Source organism: Stegastes partitus, unplaced genomic scaffold (assembly GCF_000690725.1).
Source record: "Stegastes partitus isolate 25-593 unplaced genomic scaffold, Stegastes_partitus-1.0.2 Scaffold2366, whole genome shotgun sequence".
NCBI lineage: Eukaryota > Metazoa > Chordata > Actinopteri > Pomacentridae > Stegastes > Stegastes partitus.
Window position 1 is genome coordinate 33,870 of NW_007580097.1, and position 19,407 is coordinate 53,276.

The 19,407-nt window shown below is 44.2% G+C and overlaps 1 protein-coding gene across 3 annotated transcripts; it reads left to right on the forward strand.

The window, feature by feature from the left end:
* Positions 1-289: 289 nt before the first annotated feature.
* Positions 290-18,642, forward strand: LOC103374815 (cAMP-specific 3',5'-cyclic phosphodiesterase 4B-like). Of its 3 annotated transcripts, none has more exons than XM_008304965.1 (9): positions 290-617; positions 11,672-11,765; positions 14,829-15,112; positions 15,220-15,384; positions 16,144-16,243; positions 16,354-16,508; positions 16,616-16,738; positions 17,241-17,423; positions 17,535-18,642. In XM_008304965.1, the coding sequence occupies exons 1-9, from the start codon at positions 306-308 to the stop codon at positions 17,985-17,987; spliced, it is 1,869 nt and encodes a 622-aa protein (XP_008303187.1). In that variant the 5' UTR covers positions 290-305; the 3' UTR covers positions 17,988-18,642. The 3 variants fall into 3 exon arrangements, with proteins under 3 accessions (XP_008303187.1, XP_008303188.1, XP_008303189.1); XM_008304966.1 differs by lacking the exon at positions 290-617 and adding an exon at positions 5,095-5,604; XM_008304967.1 differs by lacking the exon at positions 290-617 and adding an exon at positions 10,400-10,814.
* The last annotated feature ends 765 nt before the right edge of the window (positions 18,643-19,407 follow it).

Consider the following 19,407-nt stretch of genomic DNA (forward strand, 5'->3'; position numbering starts at 1 on the left):
AAAAGCTTTGACGCGACAAAGTGTGTGATTAAACGTATATGTGTGTGTGTGTGAAGGTTTACAGGTGTTTGTTGGCTTCCTGTGAGATGGGGCAAAGAGTGGGGCGGGGGTATCTGGTTTCCTGCTATGGGGGGCTGACTTCATGTAAATGAGCGGAGGGCCTCAGGTTCAGGGGGGGAGGTGGAGAGGAGCTTCACCCACATATGCACAGTGTAAGTGTGTGACAGAGCGAGGTCAGGTCCCAGCTTTCCTCTGCTCCACTGACAGCTGCGAGCACCAGCAGCCCAACACAGCTACACCTCCTCATGATGAAGGAGCGCTACAGCCGGGCGCCACCACTAGCCGTTCCCCCTCCTCAGCAGCAGCAGCAGCAGCAGCAGCAGCCGGCGCCCCGAGCGGGACCCGTGGGTGGATGTTGCCTGGGAGTGGCTGGGCAGCGCTCGGGCTCCATGTGCACCGTCTGCTCTGACTGTATGTCTCTCTGTGCCGGCTGTTTGTTGACAGATGAGGCGTACCAGAAGCTGGCCATGGAGACAATGGAGGAGTTGGACTGGTGTCTGGACCAGCTGGAGACCATCCAGACCTACCGCTCTGTCAGCGACATGGCCTCCAACAAGGTAGGAAAGGCAGCATCTTTATTCTTTCTTCTTCTTTTTTTAAATATTCTGCTCCATTAGTGGAGGACATTTTAAGGGGCCACAACGCTGATGTTGTCTTTCTTGCATTTTGAGCAGAGAAACTCTTCGAACTCTTCCATTTGGTGCAAGTGTTTATACAGAAAAGGCTCTGCTGTTTGAGGGAGTTCTCGAATCGACGGATTCTGCAGGCGAGCGTTAATCCCTCAGCATAATAAACACGTGAAGGACAGTATACAAAATCCAGAGATACTGGAGCTGAACTTAGCATGACCCAAGCAAAGTCAACTGCATTAAAAGTCTGAGCTCGCACAGTACAGTAGAGGAGGAGGAGGAGGAGATTGGCTTGCAGGGGGGCTGCAGCGAGCACCGGCTGCTTTTAAAGGCCACCTGCATGCTCGTACGTGACTGGATGTTACTTATCAGCTGGTTTCTGCCTGAGCCGACATGAAGCTCTGTTCGTTTCTGTAGTTATTTTCTCTCTTTCTGCAAAGATGGGTCTCACCAAAGGAAGCATGTTTTTGTTTTGGCCCGCTGTGGCCCCCTTTTCCTGTCAAACATGTTTTCACTGTCCATTGGTTATTCTGCTTCTTCTGCACCACTGCCTGTGTGTGATGTGCACCAAGGTTCAGTTCCTGGTTCTTTATTTAAGTCACCTCTTAACCACATTACTCTCTCATGCACGGCAATATTTGACTTTTAGGGTTTATGAGTTATGACACGAAGCTTGATGGACATGTTCTGTAATGCTGTATTATGGTCGTTGTTTTAATGCAGTGTTATTAATTCTCACCGAATCAGAACTACTGTAATACTATCAGCGTAAAGGTTGCGGAGGCAGCAGCCAACTGACCCCAATTTTACTGATAAATTTGTAATTTTTTGTCCATCCGCTATGACGCCAACCGAGTTCTGTGATTACACATGTTGTGGGAACTTTTGCAACTTAAGCAAAACCTCTTAAGCCTTACAGGTTATTCCAAGTAAATAGTTGGGTTTTTTTCTTGTTAAAAAGATGGTTACATGGACAAAATGTGTTGTGGTTATGGTGGCACTCTTTCCACCCTAACTGACTAAGCTTTTCTACTGTCCACTGGTTATTCAGTTTCTTCTGTGTCACTGATTGTGTGTCAAGTGCAGCAAGCTTCAATTCCTCCTTCTTACATAAAGAGACAGGAAGTTGTCAGAAAATGGTACCGAGCTATATTGAGCTTGGAGATCGCTTGATTTATTGAACTTTCTCTTCTCTTTTACTATTGACTCTTGAATTTTATACCTAAGACTCAATGAGCTGCACTCCAAGCTTCAGTAACTTCTACTTCTTGTACGACGCGGGCACATTCATTAACACAATCACTGCTGATGCACTGATTTTAGAAAGTAAAGAAGTGTCTCTCCCTGATTTGTCTTGTGCCGTGTGGCCTATGTAACATGTGCATTAATGTTTTAGAAGTGGGCCCCTTTTAGCCCACAGACTTTGCATTGAGACAACGTGACGCAAATGTCAGTTTCATAACGTTGTCAGTGGTGATTTTCGGGATGCAGTACTGCGATTGACCACAGGGGTAAAAAAAACAAAACATCTGTGGGCTGCAACGATAACACGAGTTCTATAAACACGAACAACTGGATTCTAAGCCATCTTCGTTGTAGATCTACCCTCAGTAAAATTACCACTTGTCATGGAGGATGGTAACTTATTGAACGTCTTTTTGTTTGACTCGAAATGTTCTTTGTTTAAAATTTAGGTGTTTTTTTTTGACTCGACACTTTCAATGCTGACACGTTGTTTGTCTGCTTTGCGTATAGGCTGAGTGGCAGCTGTGTATAAAAGAGCCTGAACACGGTTTGTCATGTGAGCCCAGAGGAAAAGCTTGTTATTTCTCATAAAACTGGACAACAGGATGCGAGGGATCCCACAGTGGGTCAAACACAATAAACGAGAGAGGAAGAAATAGAACGTTTGTGTGTGAGCGAGTGAGTAAGTGAGTGAGAGAAGGATCCTTGCAGACCCCTGGGCAGAGTGACTCTCTCTTCCTGTCTCCTTCCCGATCCCCCGTTCTCTCTCCAGACGACAATAGTCACCCCATCATACCCGTTCGGATGCCTAACGGTCGTGTTTTTGTACCCCGCCGCTGTCGTCATGCAGACACACACCTAGCACTGGTTTCACTTAGCACACATGAGGAATCATATAACTGCTGTAATAACTATTTGAACACTGACATATAGACATTATTGTCATGGTAGACTTGTTTGTGTAAATGTCACAAATATAGTCCTGACAACACACAAAATCCCAACAGTTGTTACATTAATAACTGCAGTGATGCTGCTGGTTTCGATCACTCCTCACATACTGTTATCTATCTAACAAGAGACTGTGATTTTAGCACTTTTGCAATCAGACAAAAAATGGCAGGATTGAGCCAAAATGTTATCTGTGGGTGACGACTGATTTCGGAGGACTCGCCATCTTTTGAAATTCCCAAATATCCCAATAAGGGAATAATGAAGGGATAAATCTATCCTGTTTTTTTTGTTAAAGAAAATATTAAATGTACCTTTTGAGCTGCCAAGAAAATCAGACTGTAACACAATGCAACAGCATGGAAGGCTCAGAGTAGTTCTATTTAAATGAACAGATACGTCACATTGTGTTGGCTGGCGTTGTGAAGTAATGCAGAATTGAAGAGTTTATTTGCAAAAACAGTGTAGATTTTCAGAAAACTTATTTGCTGTTTGCTTGAGATAATATCAGTCAAACTGAAGTTGAGTGGATTTGAATCAGTAAAAATGACATGACATAAAAAGAGATAACTTAAGTTTGATTGATATTGTCTCAGGTAGACGATGGAAAAGCAGGTTCTCTGAAGGTTTATGAAGATGTTTTTGCAAATGAACTTTTCAGTTGTACATTTTTAATAGTTTGCTTTGTCCTGTGTGTTCCTCCTTAACCTTGAAGAATGATGTAAAATCTGATTTATTCCAAATTTCGCTCTGAAAAGTGAGTTATTGTGAGGAGGAATTGAGAGTGTTGGTCCTGACCGATACAGTACAGTGTAGCATTTCAGGTGGCACAATGTGCTTCTTGTATTTCATGACCCTTTCTAATAGATGTGACTTTGGCAAGTGAGTGAATGTGTACTGACACGTAGACATCTGTGGATGAGATTCTGATGAGTTGTCCATCAAACATGTTTGTGTTGCATGCATGTAGCCGGAGTGTGTACGTGGCTATGTGTCCATACCAACAGTAGATCAGTCCCACTTTAACTGTAGCCATCTTACTCCGTGCCTTGTTTTTACAGTAAACTTAAAGATTACACAACTGCAGCCCCCTTTGTCATGTGAGCCGTCAACCCGGTTCTGTTAGCAAGAAGCACACCAATCGGTTAAAGTGACCCCTGACTATCTGTTGTATTTAGGATGGAAAAACTGTTATTCAAGCTGTGACAGAGTATGAAACATGAGTATGAGGGAGGTGAAATGCAAGACGCTGCTGTTGCTGTACCTCCAAGGTGAAGTGCAGGAGGTGCTGCTGCTGCTGCCGAGGACTTGCAGTACGTGACTGTCCTCTGTTATGCGTTACCGACATCGATGGGTCAAGGTCTGCAGCGACTTTGAATATTTTTCTGTGTCAATGCTTTGGACCCTCAGTTACGTGAAAACAGAGCTTAAGTAATGCATCCAGTCATCACTTAGTTAATTGGAAGATAATAAAGCAACAGCGGTTTCTGCCTTTCCTTGTTTGATAGCATTTCAGATGTAATGTTAGTACAGAGAAAATGATCAGTTGGTTGATGAGATTCTAAAATGTGAATGTTTACAGCTTTTCTTTCTGGTTTAAATCCTTAGAATTGAAGATCTTTAAGGTTTTGGACCGGACTAGACAATGTACTCAGGGCTGCAAATGTCAGTTACTTTCATTATCACTTGATTCATGCATTTTCTTTATCACTTTCTTGTTCAATGAAGAAAATGTGCAATATTCCCTATTCTTCAGCTGTTCAGGTAAAAAAAAACAACAACTATACTTTTACTTTATTGTAATATAGGATCAATAAAAGCATCACATTTTCACATTTGGGATCCTCAAACATTTCTCTTTCTTGTTTGCAGCTGAATAAGGGTAATTTTTGATTGATCGTAACAGCTACGAAATCATTTAAAGTACTTTGAGCTCTGAGAAACTTACACAATTTCTAACATTTTATAGCAAAAAAGAATCATTAATCATCAACTTAATAAATCAGTGTGTTTTACACTTCAAGGGTGTTTTACAGCAACTTCATGTTGAGTTCTTAGTACTTCCACAATGAATGTGGCCTGCAGCTGAACAATCTGCCTGAACGCGTCCTGCGTAGACACTGATAAAGCACCCGAGCTGCTGCTGCTGCTGTTGTTACGGTTACGCCTCCTGATGTCAAGATGTTGGCCACCTGAGTAGATTTTAACTGCCAGGAAACTACAAAAAAAAAAAAAACACACACAACAATGCCCGGCTACCTTTCGTAATCGAAGTTTGAGGAAATCTATCGTGTTCATCAAAACAGGAAGCGTTCTAGTCATCAGCACGATCAGCCAGATATTGACAGTGTAAACCTTAGAGCTGTGACGGCCAGCTGTAGGAGTTGCAGAGGCTAGAGGCGGGACTACCCCCATGAGGGAGTGTGTATCAGGCAGAGGTCTCTCCCTCTCACACTCTCAGTCATTGCTCCACATACACAGGGTGTGAGGTAAAGCCTAGTCAGACCTCGCAGCCTGAAGTGAGTCACTAGAGCTGTGGCGTTTCCCAGCGTCAGAGAGCCCAGGCTTGGTCCTTTTACTCATGCTGTAGTCAGACCGAGACAGACACTTTAACGGACGGCAGCCCCGCTCTACTCTGCACTCTACACACAGCAACATGGGCGCCTGCTGCTTTGACAAGAAAGAGAGGAAACTAGGGAAGCTAAATGGTTGGAGAAAGGTGAGTTCTTCTAGAAATTTTGTGTTTTTACTGCGAGATTTGACTTGTGTGGACTTTGAGTGCTGAACTTTTTGCGGCTTGTTGTGAAGGTTACATGCTGGTGTGTTAAACATTTTGTCTCTTTACGCACAGTGTTTAAGTACATCCTCTGTGTATATCTTTAACTATTTGGTGGCGTTCAAAGTGGATCTCAGGAGGACTTGTATGTCACTGCTGCGAACGACGACTGCTTTAGTGTTTTCTTCCTTTTGCAAGCACGTCGGCGATGTTTAGTTATCGTTGCAGTACTTTACTAAGATGTAGGTTTTTAAAGTTGAAATGTGCTTTTTAAAAATTTGGTTTCTATTTTCTCAGCGCTCTATGCAGCAAGAACCAGTTATACCTGCGTTTTGCATTTTGAGAATCACTGTGCATCCTTTTACATGTTGGTGAATTTAGATGCTTTAAAGGCAAAGTTCAAAGATGGTGGCTGCAGTGTAACACAGAGAGACTTTTCTTCACTCTTGCACCCCAACATCAAAGCTGAAGTCAGCGCTGGTCACAACGGGAAGATCTGTCTCTGGGCCTTCTATGCGATCTTTGCAGTATTTGATTTTTTTTTTTTTAACTTTTGGGATGCTTTTAAGACATTTACTTTTATTTAACTTTAGTCACAGGGTGTCGAGACAACATAAAGTCTGGCACACTGACTTCATGGTTGTTAAGCATTCTGTAGATAACCGGTGTTTAGTGCAAGTGCTTGAAAGAGGACAAGTAGAACAAAGCGTATCGAAAGAAAATTTGTCTCCGGTGTGTGGAACAGTACATTGTTGTCTGGGTGAGATAATAAGAAAAATGGCCGTGTATTTAAATCAATCACAGGAGGCCCCTTCAGATGAACAGCAGTGTATCTAAGCATTAAACCAAAGTTTGGTTTAATGCTTTCTTGTAATGACTGAGTCCATAATGGCTCAGGTCATCTGGGGAGAAAGAGAGAGGTAGAGGTGATGTGATTATATGCTGACAAATGTGTTCAAATCGCAGATGGACGGAGTAAAGAAAATCTTTCTTGTGATTTTTTTTCCCCCTAAAGTTAGGGGGATACATGCTTTGAGAGTTAAATTCGTAGAAGTGGTTTCGCTGTTGTACTTAATTTCTTGGTTTAATACTACCAATTTGATATTTAACACATGGTTGCTTTCTGCTTTTTTCAAAGCAACCTCAGCTCGAGTGCAGTTCTGCAGGCTGTTGCCAGTTTGCAGTTGCAAACCACATCTGTCTGTGCTAAGGCCTTGATCAGTGGGAGTGACAGGAATGAATCAGTCCGCTCAGAAATTACTCTCTCTCTCTGCATATTTGTCTCCGGTACTTAAAGCTGACCGTTCTTTTTCAATATATTTACTATATAGGTTGAGAGACACATGAATACGCTCTTTTTCATGCAGACACACACACTAGCATGAGTGGGTGAGTCAGAGGAAGTGAGAGGTAGTCAGGCTGCCTCTCAGAACTGTCTGTAGTTCTACCCAACATACGCACGGTTCATACGTAGGTAGGCTCCCTGATCTTTACAGAGTTATGTCATTACCAGTTGGTGCCATTGCGCCGATGCTACAACCCTGCGTCATACGTCAAAAGCGAGAGATAACCCACAACCCGCAAAACCCACAGAAACAATCGACTGCATAAGTCACAGCGACTACGGTAAAGACTGAAAATCTGAAATTAACACTGACGGATGCTCAGTGAACTTTTGTTAAAGTTTCTAGATGGTAAATGCTTGAATCAAAAAGTTTAATGTTACTGCTTTACCCTACAAAACGTTCACACTCGGGTCAACTTCAGATGAAGGACTTACTTGTTTAAAGTTGGGTACAACTAAATTCAAGCAGGTTCATCCATGAGTTGTACCAGTGCAGGGTCAACACTCTAAAACACCGAGCACGTTTCTCCACGGCACAGTGAGTATAGTGCACCCACTAGTGGCTCAGAGACGCAACTTCATTCTGACTTCAGGTCAAAAGAGATGACGGTTCTAAGCAAAAAAACTGTAGAAAGAAAGACGTTGGGTGTGGGATTCAGCCCGGATTTTTATTTTAGGCTATTTCGAGCATTTTCAACAATGTCAACAAAACACCCTGAGGAGTTAGGATGAGGTCATTATGAAGGAGATTTCTCTAAATAATTTAAATTATAAATAATTCTAACCATAATAATAAACCATTATTTCAGGTTTATAATTGGATTTGACACTGCCAGCAGAACACGATGATCAGCAGAGAAAGAACAACGTGAAACAGAGGGTGACGCGTAGCACCCGGTCGGATAATGGAAGCATGTTCTTGCCAGTGCATGAGCTCAGTCTCGTGTTGGAGGGAGACTCCGTGTCTGCAGTCCTGCCTCCCTCTCTGCCTGGCTGCCCTCCACCGTGAGCTGTCGGATGGGATCACGTCTACATGGAGGAGCTCTGCTGTGTGCTCTCCTCCACCCCCACCCCCGTTGAAATGCCACAGGCTCCATTCACCTCCTCTACCTCTGTCACAGCAGCTCTCTGCTGAATCAACCCAACCCGCTGCAAGCAGAGAGAGAGATGTGGCGCTAAAAGGTGTGAGAATGACACGATGGGAGCAAAGAGGGGAAAGAAAGGGAAGAATCAAATGGGTAAAATAATAGAATAAGCCCTTACACTATGAGGGTGTGTGACAAAGTGGCGCCCACAGAGCTCTGAGAGGTTAATCTTCCTCCAGTGTTGGTTGGAGATAAAGAGGCTTCCCCTCTGCTCCTGAATGAGCAAAATCAAAACACACCAGCAATAACACATGCGTATAGAAATATAAGAGCACGAGTACAACATGCGTGTGACGTATCGGCATCAACTGTGCTTAACTGGAGATAATAGCATTTGTAGGCTGTGTATGCATGTGTACGGAGGCATTTTGCAGCCTCTGGGGAAGCAGAGCTCTTCGACACATTGCAGAGAGACATCCCCCGCTGTTATTTCTGGTTTCTTTATATATTATGCAGTGAGCTATTATATAAAGGGCTGCCTCCTCTCTTTCTCTCTCTTTTTTTTTTTTTTTTTTACATTTTTCTTTTTCTTTTCTTGCATCCTACCTCCCTGCTTCTGGTTCTTTCCCTCAGTGGGAGGATAATCCGGAATCCTCTCGGGAAAGCTTTGATCTCCCCCTCATCTTTCCAAACATGTACTCGCACACACACATACATCAGACAGAGAGGTTCTCTGGGAACTTCTGTTTACAGTTTCCCATGGATTGCCTCTAAATTGACGAGAAGTATATTTTCTCATTAGTGAAGCCACCCTCGGCGAGAAAATTGACAAAAGCGCAAACAAAGCGCCTTGAAATTGGCCATTGGTACTGATGTAACAGTATATTACAGTCAGGTGGCCCCAGCCTTGTACACGGCAGCAGTATCAACACCTGCTCCAAGGACAGCCCATTGATTCTGCCAGCGAGGCAGACAGACACAGAGATTGATGACTGTGTTGGCAAGTGGTAGCCGGGAGAGAAATTGACATGTAAGTGGTGGAGAGTGAGGGATAGGCGAAGCTGAGGGAGGGAACCGAGGAGGTGGGGGAGCAGTTTTCAGCCTGTGCATCGGGGGGATGTTGAGCAGAGGCGATGTGTGTGGTGTGTCCTCGTGACAGCTCAGCAGCTACACCACATGTCTGCCTGGGAACGAAAAGGGGAAGCCTCTCCTCTGTTCTCCCCTCTCTTCTTTCCTCTCCTCCTTTCAAAACAGCCTCGCACTGGCTGCCTAATGCTGTTGCCATGGCGTTGGGCTGTTCTGGTAATTGGCACACTCACTCACTCACAGACAGAGAGAGAAAACCACGGGCTCATGTCACCTAAATTGGGTAAGGATGCAATTATCTCCCATCTCTCCTTCCTCTCTCCTTTTTTTTTTTTTTTTTTTTCCCTTCCCCTATCGTCCCCTTCTCCGTCTTCCCCACTCTCTGCTTGTGTCTTGGCTGGTAAAAATAGCCATCCACAGACACCCTGTCAGCATCTAATATTATTACGGGATGCAGATAATGAACAGGCTTATGAGTTCTTCACAGTGGCTGCCGCACTTGGATGTCAGAAGACAACAGACGGCTCAAAGGAGGGAGGTGGAATAGGAGTGGGTGATAATAGAGATAATGGCCATAAAAATACAGTCGCCGTACATTCACATTCCTCAAAACGTGCCACATCCCCTTCCTCCGAGCCTCATTGTTTTACTGTAGAGGGGAGGTGTAGTTTTACAGCTCGGTGACATTCCTTCACAATGGCTGACTTCATAAAAAATGGTTTTAAAGAGGGGGAATTACAGGGCCTGGATACGGAAGAGAATGAAACTTATCTGCAGTGGCTGCACAGCTGGAGGAGAAAAAAAGAGAGAGAGAAAAGAGGGGAAGTCACATCTGGAATCCAAGTGTGGATATTAACTGTCAATCACTCAAACACCCCCCTCAGAACTTCACATATAAACCAATGCCAAGCTGTAATTAGGGCTCCCCCCCATCTCTCCACTTTCTGTCAAATCATGTGTTCTGACTGGAGTGTGTTGCTGGGGCTGGCAGACTACAGCAGGGGGAAAAGAGACAGAAGTGGGAGGGAGGGAAAAGAGAGAGCGAGAGAGGCAAAGGGAAAGAGGGGGAGTGAGTGTTACAGCAGTGAGAGCAACGAAGCAAGACAAATCCAGTGGAGGAACCCCCCCTCCAGTCAGATGAACATCGCTGCCTCATTCCCTCCTCCTCCTCTTCCTCCTCCTCCTCCTGTCTCCATCGCTGTTTTTTTCCCTCCTCCCTTCCTCGCTCCTTCTCCATTATTCATCAGTGCGCCGAGAGTCTCCAGCTCACAGCTCCAGCCGAGCCTGCTGGATCTCCTCGTCGCCTCATCTGCCTGCTTTTCCCACACGTCCGTCTATCTGCCTATCCCTCCATCCTCCGAGCATGGAGACTCAGAGCTGGCCCTTTGCTGCTGTTAAGAGGGAGAGTGAGCCACCATCAAGCTGCTCTCTTAGCTGCTGAGAAGAGAAACACAAGAGGAGAGAAGAGGGGATTTTTCTTTTCTTTTGGCTTTTTTTTTGGGGTGCTGAGAGAATCCTGTTCGTCTGCCTCTATTTTTTTTCGGATTACAGTTCTGGCTTTGTGTAGGAACGAGAAAACGGGGTCCAAAATGCCTGAAGCCAATTACCTGCTGTCGGTGTCTTGGGGTTACATTAAGGTGTGTTGCGCAAATCTACGTAGCTTGTCGGGATACCGCACTCATTTCATTGTACCTGTCTGTGCTGCGGTGATGCTGTATTAGAGGCTAATTCTAAGGAAAGTTAACATGTTGGTGATGTCGGCTGTTTGTGTGGAGCTTTTGGGGATGCTGTGCAGAGATATTTCCATCATGGTGAGGGAGGAGGAGGAGGGGGGGTCTGACAGAATGGTGTTTTGTGGCTCAGGCTCCATCTTGAGCCCTCTGCAGAGCTGTGTGTCTGTTTGTATGTGTGTCAGTGTGTATGCTCGTGCACGCGCACGCATCAGTCTGTCATAAACAGCTGCTGCAGTGTCTGGGTCTCCGTGTACTTTCACACACATGTGTCTATCATGACTGTTTTTTTTTTTTTATTATTTGAAACTGTTCAGATTGTAGGAAATAAGTGAAATAGGAATGTCGCAAGCAGTGTGCAGATTTTTCCCTCTTAAATCATTAAAATTCTTGCACGCTGATGCAAGTAAAATGACCACAGAGGCCCCAGAAATGCGATTCTGGGTAATAAAACTACAAATTGGCTGCTGCGGGTAATTTGAGGGGTATTAAAAGGGGATGGCATCCCCACTGGTAACAAATAATAATCTGCATCTTAATTAATTTCAGGGAAAATGGAGGGGAAAATACGATGTGTCCCCCACTGATTGTGCATTGTAATTAAGTAATATATATGACCTGGTAGAATAAAATCAGGCACTGTTGTGTTTTCCATGGAATCTTGTACCATAATTTCTCCCAGGTTTTCCCTTCAGTGGAAACTGACGACATTTTTCTCTGTCTCCCCCCCTCCTCCTCCTCCTTCTCCTCTCTCTCTCTCACAGTTCAAGAGAATGTTGAATCGGGAGTTGACGCACCTATCTGAGATGAGTCGGTCTGGGAATCAGGTTTCCGAATTCATCTCCAACACCTTCCTAGGTAAATGAAAGTCTTGTGTACTCAGAATCACACACAAAAATCACCTGTTGGGTCCTTATAATGCAACTTACATTAACACAGACTAATTATATTGTTGGTGACTGCAGAAGTCTTAAAAAAAATATTAAGAGGCTCACATATATTCTCATTGCTCTGGTGCTTTGCCGCAATATTTTTGTGGAGGTTCAGTCTTTCGCACAATGGCGAGCTGTGCAAGTTGCTCTGGCTGGCTTTCCTGTGGGGGCGTACCATAAAAAACTGCGCCATTAAGCTTTGTCTAGATGTTTATGGGATCCAGCTCAAAATGGCTATTAAAATTGAAGTGAAAAACATGTATTTCCCCCGAGGATGAAGTTAAAAAAAGACTCTCGGGTGGTTGGTTACTTTGTAAAAGGGGCTGTTTGACTGAAAGGGGAGCTTGTTAGCCAGAATCGGAATATGTGAATTGGAACTGGATGGTGTCAGCGTGGGTTGCACATTTAAGATCTGAGAATAGATGGCGATAACTAAATATACATGTATTCATACCGCCTTTATAAACATTGCTTCTGTTGTTTTGTCACCCACGTTTAGTGTTTCATGATCCTGGTGCCAAACCGCACTGGAAATTTATCAGAAAAAAAAGAAACAACAAACAAAAAAGCCTACAGTCAACCAGAACTAGAAGTTGATTTTCAAAAAAATGTGAGACGTCCACGCAAGTGCGATAATAGCTAGAGGACACCAAACTCAAGAATAGAAAAGTAAGTGATCTTTAGGGAATATTTACTCACGAACAAAAAAATAATTATAGATGCCAAGCAGAATGCACGAAAAGGTAGTTAAGACTATTTATAGACACTGTGCTTCCGACTGATTGTTATCCTGATCCGGTGGTGTTAGTGGATCCCTCGCCACCAGATCATTGAGAGGGAGAGGAGGGGGGAAACAGTGAAGAAGCAAATGAGGGGAGGGAGGGAGCTGACTGCAGTGAAGGAAAAAACAGAGGTACAGAGGAACCCCCTTTGCTGGCAGTGATATAAGCTCAGCAGATTGGGTGACTCATCCCCATCTTAATGCATCTTTGTCAGCAGGGACACCTTGTTGTCCCTTTCCCTCCCCCTCTCACTAACCCGAGAATCCACACAGAGATGACTATCGCTTCAATAAAGAAATGAGGATTACCCTGCTGCTGGTAGAAAAAAAGGAAACGACAGGTAAACATTAACGAGGAGGGGGAAAATGTTTGAAGCGTCACAGCTGCCCTGGTATGGCCTCAACTGACCAGCAGGACTGTTTAATCCTCCTATCCATTAAGATTATTATCAGATCAGTAATGCATTTATTTCTGCTTTGTATATATATTATAAAGGCATCCATTCAAAATAAGAGAAATTACATTTTCATGCCATATGCCTGGTTCTGCAGAGGTCGTTTTTAGATCCACCACAAATCCTCATCAGTTATTGTAGACGACTTGTCTTTTGCCGTTTTCAGCTGCTGATGCGGCAGACTGGCAAAACAGTGCTCATGGAACCTGAATAATTCCCTGGATGAATTAACATCCCAGAATTTGTTAGTGACGGTGGTTTTAGTCGAGGATTTCGGACTTTCCACTGAGGCTTGCTGGCCAACAGCTTGCTGACCGTTCACGTGTTGCCGTTTTTCCGCCACAGCTGTCCTCGCAACATAATTCTGTCATAATTCCCTTTGATCGGCCAAAAGCAGTACACACCTAGCAAAGGGAATATATACTGAGGGGGGAAAAAAGTCTTGGGAAAGAAAAAAGAAAAAAAAAAACTCCACCTTCCCCACTGCATCTGTGTCTCTCACAGGAGAGCATATGGAGGAGGATGAAAAGGATTCAGATGAAATTGAAATAAACGTGGGAGGTGACAGAGGATTGGGAAGGGAGAAGGAAGAAAAGGAGAGACCAAACAGAGTCAGATACAACAGATATTTACTTCATCTGCTTGATTATTTGGTCTGGCTGTTTTTAGTGCTTAACTTGCGAAATGCAAAGAAGACAAGACTGCAGACTATACAAGGGACTATCCATGTGACTGGCTGACACGCTGCAAGTCAAACAGAGACACATAATCTGATGGAATAAGGAAACCCACGTCATGATAACTGCGAAAAATCTCCAGAGAAGCTTATCATGTCAACTGTAGAACAGTCTGCAGCATTTACTGGGCACTGGCACTTGTGCTGAAATGATAATAGAAAAATGGATGGAAGTTTCACAATCTGAACCCTTATTTTCCATCACACACACACACACACACACACACCACACAGCAGTGCTGATTATGATGACTTGTAATAAATTAGAGGGCAATATATTGCTCTTCCCCTTGTTTCCCACGCAGCACATGTCTGAGAGCGCTTAATTGCCCATTCTCAATTACCAATGGAGAACTGAAGGGAGAGTGAGAGACGGAGAGAACGGCAGCGAAAACAGTGCTAGAGAGAGAGACAGAGGGAGAGCATGAGAGTGAAAGTGATTATTTGAATTACAGCTGGTAATTGAATAACCCTCCACAGGGGAAGGCTGATAGGGCAGCGATGAGCTGAGTCGAGGCTTGATAGATGAGTGCGCAGCTCACATACATGCCGATAGCCAGTCCCTGCAGGACTTCATTCAATTCTTCTGTGATTGCAGTGAACACAGCCTTTGTGTGGATTTTACAAGAAACTTGGCGTCCATGGTGTTTATATTTAGTGTGAAGACTGGCATTTATAATATATTTTTTCCAAAGGAAGATTAGATGAAAGCCGACGGGGAGGGAGGGAGGTGAATGAACAGTGGGAGCTCAGAGAGAGACTGCAGGTGGATGACACGGAGCGTGAATGAGCAAATGAATGGAGGGACACATGATGAATGAATGAGTGAATTGATAAATTCCTCACGGAAGAACCTGCTGCAGGTGTTTCTGTAGTGCACCTGGGCTGTCAGACCAGCCAACACGTCCCACCTGGTTTTTACTGTGCAGCATATTACAATACGGGCTGCTGTATGAGTCTTTTTCTTACTGCACCTCCACTCCTCTACAAAGAGCTCTTTTTTCTCCTCTCCCTCAGACAAACAGAATGAGGTGGAGATCCCGTCGCCAACGTCCAAGACACGGGAGAAGAAGAAGCAGCAGAAGCAGCAGCTGATGACACAGATCAGCGGGGTCAAGAAGGTCTCCCATGGGCCCTCGCTCTCCAGCAGCAGCATCTCACGCTTCGGTGTCAAGACCGATAAGGAAGAGCTACTGTCCAAGGAGCTGGAGGATCTGAACAAGTGGGGCCTCAACATCTTCACGGTGTCGGAATACTCCAACAACCGACCCCTTACCTGCATCATGTACGCCATCTTTCAGGTATGGAGCCTCCTACTTTAATCTGCTGTCTGTCTCCATATTTGTTTTCCTACTATATTTAAATACTACTTTATTGTAAAAATTACATTTCAATGTTGTTTTCCCAGGAGCGAGACCTGTTAAAGACATTTAAGATCCCCATGGATACGTTTGTGGCCTACATGATGACATTGGAAGATCACTACCATTCAGATGTGGCCTACCACAACAGTCTGCATGCTGCTGATGTGGCCCAGTCCACACACATCCTCCTGTCCACTCCAGCCCTGGATGTAAGCCTTTACACAAAGTGACATATTTTAGTGTCAGTTTTACTCAGTTAATCCATTGGCTTTATAGCTCTCAACTCTGGAGGTTGAAAAGTGCCTCCAGCTCTTAACTCGAATGCATCCACACAAATAAGGGAAAACTAAATTAGAGGAGTGAGCTCTTACATCACCCCATGTGCCACTTTCCTGGATTGCTACACCGGCTTTGAAGAGCTCAGCATCCTTCCATTGAATCATCTTTTTTTCCCCTTGCTCTGCTTGCACCAGTTTACTCAGAAAACTTCCCCTATTTTATTCAATACTCATGCCTTTCTTTTTTTGTTCATTTTTTTTTTCCCCCTGCATGCATTATCATAGCGTTCTCCTCAAATTGTGGAGTAGCTGGTGAGATACAGTCATGTCAGAACGCCCCGGTCTTTAGATGTGATCTCTGTAATCCATCTTTCATCTATACCAGGCACAGGATCTTCACAGAAAGGCAGCTTATTTGGTTTACTTTAGAATAACAATCCTCTATCCTCACATGACCTGGGCTGTCTGCTGTTTTCCTTAAAGGCAGAACGTGACAGAAACAACTGGATTTCTGTCACATTTAGGACTAAATCTGGATATTTTGAAGACATAATCTTCATGTAAAACCCTAGGCCTGTTATCTCTCCCTTCCATAACACTCTGCCAATCAATAGTGATTGTGCATAGATTAACTGTTATTTTTTATCTTGTGAAATTGCTAAACGCTCTTTCTTTTTCTGTCTCTCACAGGCGGTCTTCACAGATCTTGAGATCCTGGCAGCCATCTTTGCTGCGGCTATCCATGATGTTGACCATCCTGGAGTATCAAACCAATTCCTAATCAATACCAGTAAGTCAGAAATATTAGCTTACACAAGAACTAGGCAATTTTTTTATGTTGCTTTACCACATAATAGCGGAATTAATGCAACAACTAACTTACTAAAAATCACTTTGCAGACTCTGAGCTGGCCTTGATGTACAACGACGAGTCTGTGCTGGAGAACCATCATTTGGCTGTCGGATTCAAGCTGCTGCAGGAAGACAACTGCGATATCTTCCAGAACCTCACCAAGAAGCAGCGACAGTCCCTGCGCAAGATGGTCATCGACATGGTAAGACGATCCACATTCTGCTCTCCTCTAAAACCCTCTTGATGTAAATCAAATAAATCCAAATAGACCTGCTGCTGATCATGAGCTTGTATTCCTCTTTTATCCAGGTTTTGGCCACCGACATGTCCAAACACATGAGTCTGCTTGCTGATCTGAAGACCATGGTGGAGACTAAGAAGGTGACGAGCTCTGGAGTGCTGCTGCTTGACAATTACACCGACAGGATACAGGTATGTGGTATTTCCAGACAAAGACACAAATTCTTCTATGTACAATCTGGGGACCGAGTTTGTGATTGGACAAACTGTAAGCCCTCCATCTCTCTTTTACCTGCTTTTAATAGCTTTAATCAATAGCAGGAAAAGGTTGCTCAGCCAGTGATCATTAGCTGGCCTCCGACATAGCTGACCTGTGCTCCCACCGTCACTCCTGTTCTCACTCCATCCACCTTTTTATCTTTAAGTGCTCCCTCCACACTTCCCCCTGGCCTTCTTACAATTGCTTATTTATTAGACTGTTGTGGACTGACCTCTTTTCATACTAAAGCACGTTATTGTACAACAAGTATCTGGCAACATCGCACACTGCTCTATTGTTTCAGTTTGAGATTGTACATCGGAGAAGCTCACTGTTTCCCCAAATGTGTAGATACTTTCAAAATGTGTTGCATTTCTGGTTGCAACAAGATACCGCGACAATCTTACTGACTGGAATTGTGTATTGGCTTTATAGGTGCTGCGTAACATGGTGCATTGTGCTGACCTGAGCAACCCCACCAAGTCCCTGGAGTTGTATCGTCAGTGGACTGACCGGATAATGGAGGAGTTCTTCCACCAGGGAGACAGAGAGAGAGAGAGGGGGATGGAGATCAGCCCAATGTGTGATAAACACACAGCCTCAGTGGAAAAGAGCCAGGTAGGCAACAAAAGACAAAGAAACTGTATTAGTTGTCATGCAGAACACATGTAGAAATTCACATGTGCTTTAAAACTTTAAAAGGAACTCACTCTCATTTGCCTCTTTCAGGTGGGTTTCATCGACTACATCGTGCACCCTCTGTGGGAGACCTGGGCCGATCTGGTCCACCCCGATGCCCAGGACATTCTGGACACGTTAGAGGACAACAGGAACTGGTACCAGAGCATGATTCCCCAGAGTCCCTCCCCGCCCTTCTACGACCAGGGCACACATGGACACAGTGGAGGTACTGGAGGACAGGGAGGTGGGGAGAAGTTTCAGTTCGAGCTGACCTTAGAGGAGGAGGACTTGGATGGAATAGAGAAAGACGGCGAAGGGGAGGAGGAGGAGGAGGAGGAGGAGGAAGAAGAAGAGGAGGAAGAGTTAGAGGAGGAGGATAGTCTTGGAGATTCTCGTTCTCCTCCCCTGGACTATTTGGACGGTCAAGAGGAGGGCGGCATGATGGAGTCAACAACGGCAATAGAGATTGTGACGCATGAGGCCTCACCTACAGACACATAGGGCTTCCATCATCAGGCTCACGTGGTGATTTGAAAGTTTTTTTGGAAAAAGAGGGGGTATCCTCTTGCAGCTGTGCTTTTTAATAAGCCCACAGAAGCAAGGGCTTAGTTTTAGCCCGCACAGGGGCATCTTGCACTTGGGTGTTTGAAGCCAGACACGGACGGACAGTTTCAGTGGAGTGGCTTCAGAGTTCTCAGGAAATAATTACTGCGAACATTTTAGTCTTGATGGACAGGCGAGACTGAGGGTGGAACTTGAAGGATTTCAGCCAGTTTGGAAAACGGTTACTTTTCTTTTCTGGACTGGCATTAAATAGACATCGACACTACTGAGGGAAGTTTTGTACCTTAAGACTTTTTTACAGATATATGATCTAGAAGTAGCATAGAGTAAGATCTACTGATGGAGACACGTTTGTATAGCAAGAAAAAGTGTTTACTTTTTTCCTGTACCATTTGTCAAAGGACTTTTGTGTGCCTTTTTTACTATTGTCTTTATAATAGTTTTTTATTTATTGAACACTCTAGTATGTCTGTGAAATGTTTTTTTTTTTTTTTTCTTATATAAAAGAGCAAAATCTTTTTTTTTGTATGTTAAAAAGATTACAGTCTTCCATGTATTGGGCAATAGAGAAATCCAAACAAACGTCGACAAACAACTCTTGGACAAATTCATCTAAATAGGAAAACATTAACACCCACATTTGTCAAATTTGTTTTTCAGTCTGAGCACAAGTTCTTCTTCACACATGGAATTCAAGCGCTTACGTTCGCTCATGGTTCATGTTGCATGTTTCGTTTGTTGCTTTCTGTATCAGTCAATGAATGTCACAGTCATGCTTAAATGCATCACCTCTATTTTCACACTGTCCATACATCCTCATGCTTTCTTTTCACGGCCTGCAGACCACTGAGCTTTCCTACTGTTTCACACCAAAACCTGTTGGTGTGAAATAGAGGTTAGCCCGGTTCAAACCCTCATAGCCTTTGACCTCCCAGCGGATAAAATAAGCAGAAATGCAAGCGGATCTGAAACAAGTAGCTCCTGAAATCAAGCGTCTGAGATCAATCAGAAATCAAGTCCGCGAAAGATGAAAAGCACAGCAGCAGTGAATCTATTCATAGCCCAAGAGTATGCTAGAGTCTTAATAATCCTGTTAGTTGGAACGGGTTCTGACCCGAGACCTGTATGATGTAACGCCCCCCTGCCCTTCTGCAATCAGGCCCAGACCAGATGATTAAAGGTGTTCTTACAGCTGCCCGTCTGAAAGCCGCTCTCTGGCCCTCATCAGCGCCAGTATTCACATGGTTTACAAACCCATCTGGGCTCCACGGACAAGACCCCAAAACAATCAGGCCAGCTATTTCTTCCTCACGATAAAAATCCCTCAAGTGCTGCTTTTGCTCATTGACGTCAATTG